We start from the raw sequence: 8,553 nt of genomic DNA, 5'->3' as shown, positions 1-8,553 counted from the left end.
TCTGGTGAAAATTTCATGTCATTAGCACCTCTAGTAATATATTTACTGAGAAAAATGGTGACGTGTTCAATACTTATTTTACCCACTGTATGTTCTGAGGCACTAGTTTCAATCCCAGAGGAATGAGGAAGGAGCAGAGGGCAACTATAGGCTGTGTCTCTGGAGGTTTTTGTCCTGATGAACCACAGCCTCCCACCAGAAGGAAACATCTTGAACCGACCACATGGATTTTTCCAAATGCACAGGGATTAAGCAGGAGTTTTTCATGATTGTGCAGGACAAGACAAAGTTATTAAGAAGGGAGGCAGCAGTGGTGAAAAAAACATTGCTTTTTGTCTGCAGGCTTCTGACAGCACAGAACATTCAGCCAGAGGGCAACAGTTTAAAAGGGTGTTGTATCAGGTGGCTTGAATCCTCTGCTGTCTTCCACGTCTCATGACTCTGGACCTGTTCAGATCCATCATCAGCTGCTGGTGTTGTCCCCTCAGGTTACTGCCCAGCTCGATGATCATGTTGATGTTTAGTGTGGAACCAGAGCTAAACACTGAACTGGAGGTCAGGAGGCTCTGGATGGTGGTTCTGTAGACCTGCACAAACACTTTGATGGAGATGTTTAGATTTTGAAACACCCTAAATACATGAATCTTCCTGTTAACAATTGTAACACACAAAACAAATTAGGATATAAGGTTTTCTGTGTTTGGATGTGATCAAAGGAATTCTTTTCTTTTTTTTTCAATTCAGTTTCAAAAATTTTATTCATTTCATTATAAAAATAACTATATACAATAAAAAACAAAGAAAATACACAAATCAAAATAAAATGAAAGTTAGCAGAACGATTTTTGTACGATGACCGTGTGTTTTCCTGTGTGTTAAACACAAGATCAAAGTTCTTTTTTTAACTCCCACTTCCTATATGTGTGTATTCTGAACACTATAAGGTAGCGCACGTTGTTGCGAATGACCGTGGACATTCGTTCTCCCATGTTGTGTGTTTGTCTCCGGAAGGATGTACTAAACTGCAAATTCCTTGTGTGTTTAAGCATACTTGGACAATAAACCTGATTCTGATGAAGAAGAATAAATCTTATAATGTCTGCCCCCTTAATCCCCAGAATATATTCAAATGAAATATAATTTACAAAACAATACTAAATTAAAAAAACAACAAAACATCAGCTCAAACAACAATTCATATAGCTTCACATTTTACTTTTCATATATCTTCAAAAAAACTAGCTTTTATCTGTCTCTTAAAAAATACATAGATCTGGCATTTTTAAGATCATCCTCCAGACCATTCCACATTCCTATACCTTGGATTAAACTATACCCTGGATTAAACTATACCCTGGATTAAACTATACCCTGGATTAAACTATAGCCTGGATTAAAGTACAGCTTTCTTTCAAGCAAGAACGAAAATATGGCTTCACAAACATTTCCATCCCCTTAAGATAATAACGACTGTCTCTCTTAACAAAGTTTACCTGAATGTTGGAAGGTAATACGTTTCTGTGAGTCTTGTACATAAACAGTAAAATATTATAGTCAACCAAATCATAGAATTTCAAAATTTTCAGTTTGCAAAATAATGTATTTGGTGGATGGTTGTAATCTTTTCTAGCGATAATTCTTAAGGCTCTTTTTTGTAAAACAAAAATTGAATTTGTAATTGTTTTACATGCTTTACCCCAGACTTCAGTACAGTAAATTAAATGTGGAACAATTATTGAATTGTACAACACAAGCAGAGCTTTGTCATTGAATAACTCCCTGACTTTATACATTACTCCAATAGATTTAGATATTTTGGTTCTCAAATAATGTATGTGAGGTCTCTATGTCAGCTTGTCATCAATGATGACACTCAGAAATTTCACCTCACTGACTTTACAGATCTCAATACCATCTTCTTTAAATGAGAAATCAACAGTTGTCTTCCTATTACTAAATATCATGTAATTTGTTTTATCCAAGTTTAATGACAATTTGTTTAGTTGAAACCAATTTTGTATTTTCTCAAATTCTTTCTGTACTATCTTAAACACTTTTTCTATATCTTTACCTAAACAAAAAACTGTTGTATCGTCAGCAAATAAAACACATTTGAAAGTCCTGACACATTTACTAAGTCATTCACATATAAAATAAATAACTTAGGTCCCAGTACAGAACCTTGAGGGACTCCACATGTGATATTACCAAGTTTAGATCTTAAATCATTTATCTGTACAAACTGTTTCCTATCTTTCAAATAACTAGATACCCATTGTAGTGCATATCCTCTAATACCATATTTACCATACTTAAGTTTTCAAGAAGAATACTGTGATCATTTGTGTCAAATGCTTTTTTAAATTCTACATAACTACTAACACAATACTGTTTTTGATCGACAACAGTTGTTATTTGTGCCATAAAATCTATAAGATGTGGAATTTTTGGCTCTAAACCCAAACTGACTACTACTTAAGATATTATGTTTTTTGATAAATTGATCCAGTCTGGTGACAAATAATTTAATAAAATTTTAGAAAACTGTGGTTACAAGGATATTGGTCTGTAAGTTTTGAACATATGTTTCTCACCATTTTTAAAAAGAGGAATTACCTTGGATGTTTTGATATTGTCTGGAAATGTACCCGTTGAAAATGATAAATTACAGATATATGGTTCAATGACATAATTCATTATATCTTATACAAGTATCATGTCCACATCCACCCAATCTTTTGATCTTTTGTCAGCAAGACTTTTTACCATACTCAATATTTTTTCAGTTTCAACAAGAAAATACTGTTTGTACAATCCATAACTCTGTGACTCACAATTTTATCTACTTTTTGTATTTTTGCTGCAAGACTTGGTCCAACATTTACAAAATAATTATTAAAAGAACCAAGCTGCTGGTTGATCAATAGTCTTAATTTTTACCCTCATACCATGCCAGGATTCAAATGTGACTTAGACAGAGATCGGTGGAACAGTGAAGATGCAAAGAGTAGAGGTACTGAAGGGGGGTGAGTTTAGGTTTGGTTAGGGGAGTTTTCCTGTAACCAGTGGGTTGCTGGTTCAATCCACCGTCCCATCAATCTCAGTTATTGCGCCCTTGGGCAAGATCCTTCACCCACCTTGCTAATTACAACCAAGCATCTTTGAGTGTTCTAAAAAGAGCTACTTAAAGTCAATGTATTATTATTATTATTATTATCATCAAGTACTCAGGGTCAGCCATCCAAAAGGTAGTATCTAACTGGGCAGCAACCAGAAACTAGTTAAATAAGGAGGTAATATTTCTGTTGCAGCCTTTCTGAATTCTGAGTGTAACCAGTGAGGCATGCAGTCACGTTTTTAACTACGAGTTTTTGAAAATCACCACTTATTTTTGTGTTCACAGCTTGAAAAACATACGTTTGTACACACATTACTCTGCTCACATTGCAACAGCATTGGCCCACTTTGTACCCACCTTGGCAGCCACACTTTGTTTAAATCTACTTGAGCGCTATTGAGAAATGAAGTTAGACAGATTTGGACCAGACTTTTTTTACCTACTTTTCCGTGCAGGCTTGCTCGGACCTTTGACTATCTCCAGTGGTCCTTTTATATAAAGGGGGACATACTGGAGCACATAGAAACAAACATCCATTCACACACTCACACGAGTTACCAGCTAACCTAACGTGTGAGTCTCTGGTCTGTGAAAGGAAACTGGAGCACCCGGCAGAAACTCACCTGACAGTTGCCCACCCCTGCTTTATGTTCTGTATGTGTGTGTCACTTGTGTAGATTTAAATGACTCCTGAGTTTATTAATGCCAGTTTGTTTGGAACTTCACAGAACAGTAAACCAGACTCCTTGCTGAAAATGGAAGAGGAGTGTAAATTTGACAGAACAGCGCTGTCGGGCAGTAAAGACAGATTCAGCTTCATTATGTCTCACAGAAAAATGTCCAGGTATGTATGGTTGTACATGTTGTGTGTGTTTGTATTTGTGTCTGTGTGATGACCAATATAAATCCAAATAATCTCCTTTAAGGTAATTTCTCACTCTTTCATTTCCTTTTCAGCTCCAAGATCCTGAAACCTCAAACAAACTCAACTGTTTTTGGATCGTTGCAAAACCTGAAGGATGATAAAAGCAAGCCAGTGAGAGATGAGTACGAGTACGTCTCGGATGAAGGAGAGCTGAAGATCGACGAATTCCCCATCAGGCGAAAAAAGAACACTATAAAGAGAGATCTGTCCTGTGAGTCTGTTACACCTACCCATGTTCATTTTTTATATATATTTACTATAAATGTACCCAATTATCACCTGCCACAGACAGGTGAAGGTGGATCAGAAATATCTCATGAACTCCTTTATGATATTCTCAGAAATTCATTACTGGCTCTATAATCGCTCAGCTTTAGCATCTAACCCAATTCAAGATGGCTGCCACAGCCAGATGGCCTTAGAAATCACAAAAATGTTTTTTTTACAGATGGTGAGTTAAGCTCTGGTGTGGTAGTAGAGACTGTTCCTCAACACACAGACTGCTAGGATTGCCCCTTTTTATTTTCCTACTGTCCAGTTCCTTCAGTTAGCAGCTGGTCCACTTGTGCTGCTAGGTGTTCATGGAGAGTTTGGTGGTGTTGTGAATCCCTATTTCCTGCAAGCATAGCCCCAAAAGTGTGATTTCAAGTAGAAATGGCACATAAACCTAGATTTAATAACAGGCAAGCACTTTCACCGTTTCAGTGTAACTAGAAGTAGAATTGTACTGAAGTAAGAGTAGCACTACTTATAATTTTACTCAAGTAAAAGTATCCATCCAAGAAATGACTCAAGTAAGAGTAAAGATGTATTTGGTAAAAAGGCTACTGAAGTACTGAGTAAGTGATCAACACAACATTTAATATTTAAAAATGACATCATCAGACAGACCAAAATCTAACGCTGGGAGAAAATGTTGGTATTTTAAAGATCAAAATGAAAATAATTCATATAAATAACAAAATTTCAAAATAACAATTTCAGTAAAATGGGGACCTGAGTCTAGTCCCCTTAAGGGGAAAGGCCGTTGGTGGGTCGAGGGTTAGGTTTAGGACCAAGGTGTGAATTGAGTTTAGGTTAGTTTTAGGGTAAATGCTCAGGGTTAAGATATAAAATTACCAAAAAAAATTGAATGGAAGTCAATGGAAAGTCCCCACAAGGATAGAGAGACACAGTAGGTGTGTGTGTTTTGATGAAAACAATCTTGTTCTTCAGTCAAGTTACTCACAGCTTGTAGAGTTTCCAGAAATTTAATTCAAGCAAGAGTAGTGGTACTTCATAATAAAATTACTCAAGTAAAAATACAGTGTAGTAAAAGTACAGTGTAGTAAAAGTACAGTGTAGTAAACGTACAGCGTAGTAAAAATACAGCGTAGTAAAAGTACAGCGTAGTAAAAGTACAGCGTAGTAAAAGTACAGCGTAGTAAAAGTACAGCGTAGTAAAAGTGCTCCTAAAAGAATGTTTTCCAAAAAGTTACTCAAGTAAATGTAAGTAGTTACTGCCCACCTCTAAACTAATACTGGGTATCTTGAATGGCAGTTTGTTGAGCAGATACTATTTTGCCTTTCTAATAACAGCCAAACTGTGGCAACACGATGGTTCAGTGGTCAGCACAGATTCCTCACAGCAGGACGGTCGTGGGTTTGATCCCTAGTTTGGACCTGGGGTCTTTCTGTGTGGTGTTTGCATGTTCTCCTAGTGCTTGTGTGGGTTTTCTCAGAGTGCTCTGGTTTCCTCCCACAGAACAGAACATGCAGGTTATGAGTTTTAGAAAATAAACAAGTCATGATATGTTTAGTTATTTTCTGATGAGAACTCTTTAAAAACATAGCTGAAAGAATGAATTATTTCAAGTTCAAACATTTGCAATATGAATCAGACAAACATTGATGTTTCATCAACTTAAAACATAAAGATTGGTTTAGTTAAAGGGCCTAAATTATGTGTTTCTCAGGCATATATTTAAATACTATACCATAATAAAGTATCTATGTCACCTNTCATTACGTTCAATAAAGTCTAAACTAAACTACAAGTTTTACCTTGATCATTTTGAAATTTAAATGTGTACATTAATTCTATTTATTTGTTATTGGTTAGAATAGTACCAATATTATGTGTTTCTCAGGCATATATTTAAGTAATATACCATAATAAAGTATCTATGTCACCTTTAGCTGTTATTAAAATGCTGTTTTTATGTTTAAATAAAAAAATAAACTTATCTTCTCATCACTTCCTCTTCTAAATGCCTTGAAATTAGTCTCTGTCTCTTTAAGAACCTCCTTCTGCTTCTATTCCATCCTGTTCGGTGGGGGGTGGGGGTTTGCGCGTGCGCTATGATGCAGTTTACTTGGCATCTGAAAATACATTTCCTCAAAGGTATTTTTAATCTGAAAAGAGCTTCACTGAGTGAGAACTAATGTTGAAAGCTCAGCAGCTAGGTTTCACTTTCACTTTGACCCGAGAGCCTGCAGGAGTCATGGGCGGGGTGTGGGGAGAGGGGGAGGGGGTGAGCTCTGCCATGAGGAAGTTTGGCTTAAAGACACGTCCCAGGGGCTTTTTTGGTACCAAAAGGCATTCCTGGTCCCCACCTGTCGTTTTGCTCCTCAGCATGGCTTCCTAAAAACACTGCAGGATTTCTCAAACATGCATGAATGAGTCAAAGCAAGGCTTTGATCATGTTTTTTATGAGAGTATAACATTATAACATGATATAAAACTCAAAAACGTCGATTTTACATGATATTGCCCCTTTAAATAACACATTTTAACAGAAAATCCATACATAGCTGAAATCATACTGAGGGAGAAAAGCCTGTTTCCTCCTGGAACTTTGATAAACATTGATGATTATCAAAATGCATAATAAATTTCAGTTAAGAGAAAATAAATCAAATAAAAAGAAGATTATTTTGTTTATTATCTGATTAAGAAAAAAAGAATGTCTCTTTGACAAGTTAAGGTGACCTGAGGTGGCCTAAATTCAGTCTTAAGTGGAACAGAGTTCTGTCCCTTTAAAGGTCCATCACAGGTCTGAGGTCCAAGACCATTTCCTTGTTTATTCCTCTGCATAACTTTATAACTTTATAACTGCAGAGCGGAAATGCAGCAGCTCTGTTGGGAAACTGTGAGGAAAATAAACAGATTATTAAAATGTTGTGTATTGTTTTCCAGCTCCACTGTACACAAGACTCACACAGAACTTGTTGTTGCTTCATGAAGTTTTTCTTGTTTGTTTTAGTTTTATCAGAGATCAGAGAACCTCTTCCTCCACCCAAAAAAACAAAGTTCCAGCCTTTGGTCACTAAGGTACGTAACACGTGAATGTAGTTTGTAGTTTGCTCGTAGTTTGATAGTAATTAGTGTGAAGAACTTATAATCGGATTAATTACTCTTCAGTGCACAAAACACGATGGTATACACCCTGCTTCCAAAAACTCAAACTAAGAAAGTTGTATATATTGAAAACCATCTCTGTAAGAGCAAACTGATTGTTGACTCATGGTTGTTTTGAATCTACTCTGACAGAAGTCATGAAATGAAGCAGTTCTAACATCATTAGATGAAGGGTTTTCTTTTAGCACTACAGATTCTTCAAACTGGATGAATCCTCATATTTGACACTTGGTTTTTAACCTCCATCCTCTTCCTCACCAAGCAGAGCATGGACTCATCAGATGAAGAGACTTTGCACATAGACACAGAGGCCAAGCCCGAGGTTAAAGGTCGTAACTCTAAAGTGAAGAAGAAGAGCGGCAGCGCTGCGGGGATCCTGGACCTGCTGCAGGCCAGCAAGCAGGTGGGGGGGATGGACTACAGCACCAACAGGTAGGCCGGCTGGAGGCTGTCTTTCTGTTCCAATCCCTGCACCACCTCTGCAGCTCGTCTTTAACTGAATATTAACCTTTAATGGCTCCTCAAGGCCTCCTTTTATTCTCACCACATAACTTTCTGCTCTCTTTAATGAGGTGAGTCAGTGACAAACAAACAGCTGCTTGCTGACAGACTAATGGTTTAAAAAAGCTGAATTTTAAACTTCTCTCCAAGTCAGGAAGTCACTCAGTGACTGTGTAACTGAGGCTCCTGTTTACAAAAGTTCTGTCAGCAGTTTGTGTTTGATGTCACACTAATCGATCAGACCCCCGTGGCTTCAGGCTCTTACTCCTGCCTCACTGTTTGCTGCTTTTCTTCAGCTCGTGATGGTCTGTTTCCACCTCACTAAAAGCTACAAATCAGCACTGAAACAAAGAACAAAAAGAAAAAAAAAAACACATGGCTGAAATATGGTCATTTATCAAAACCCTTCTGCTTTGAAGAGGCAATAAAATAATTACAGTTCATTAGAGCCGTGTGAGACTTTTGTTGTGTCTTTAGTGTATGTGTGTGAAAACCCTGTCCCTGTCCTCACTACATACAGCGGGTAAAATAAGTATTGAACACATCACCATTTTTCTCAGTAAATATATTACTAAAGGTGCTAATGACATGAAATTTTCACCAGATGTC

General features: G+C 36.9%; 1 protein-coding gene across 4 annotated transcripts in view; it reads left to right on the top strand.

Moving 5' to 3' along the window:
- phf2 (PHD finger protein 2) overlaps positions 1-8,553 on the top strand; it is a 63,224-nt gene that overhangs the window by 39,370 nt on the left and 15,301 nt on the right. For all 4 annotated transcript variants that reach the window (XM_014021695.1, XM_014021696.1, XM_014021697.1 and 1 more), the window contains exons 14-17: positions 3,847-3,962; positions 4,076-4,254; positions 7,289-7,356; positions 7,709-7,875. In XM_014021695.1, coding sequence (XP_013877149.1) covers positions 3,847-3,962; positions 4,076-4,254; positions 7,289-7,356; positions 7,709-7,875 — 530 coding nt within the window. The remainder of the gene's footprint in view (positions 1-3,846; positions 3,963-4,075; positions 4,255-7,288; positions 7,357-7,708; positions 7,876-8,553) is intronic.

Source organism: Austrofundulus limnaeus, unplaced genomic scaffold (assembly GCF_001266775.1).
Source record: "Austrofundulus limnaeus strain Quisiro unplaced genomic scaffold, Austrofundulus_limnaeus-1.0 Scaffold301, whole genome shotgun sequence".
Classification (NCBI taxonomy): Eukaryota; Metazoa; Chordata; class Actinopteri; order Cyprinodontiformes; family Rivulidae; genus Austrofundulus; species Austrofundulus limnaeus.
This window is presented reverse-complemented; position numbering and strand designations above follow the sequence as displayed.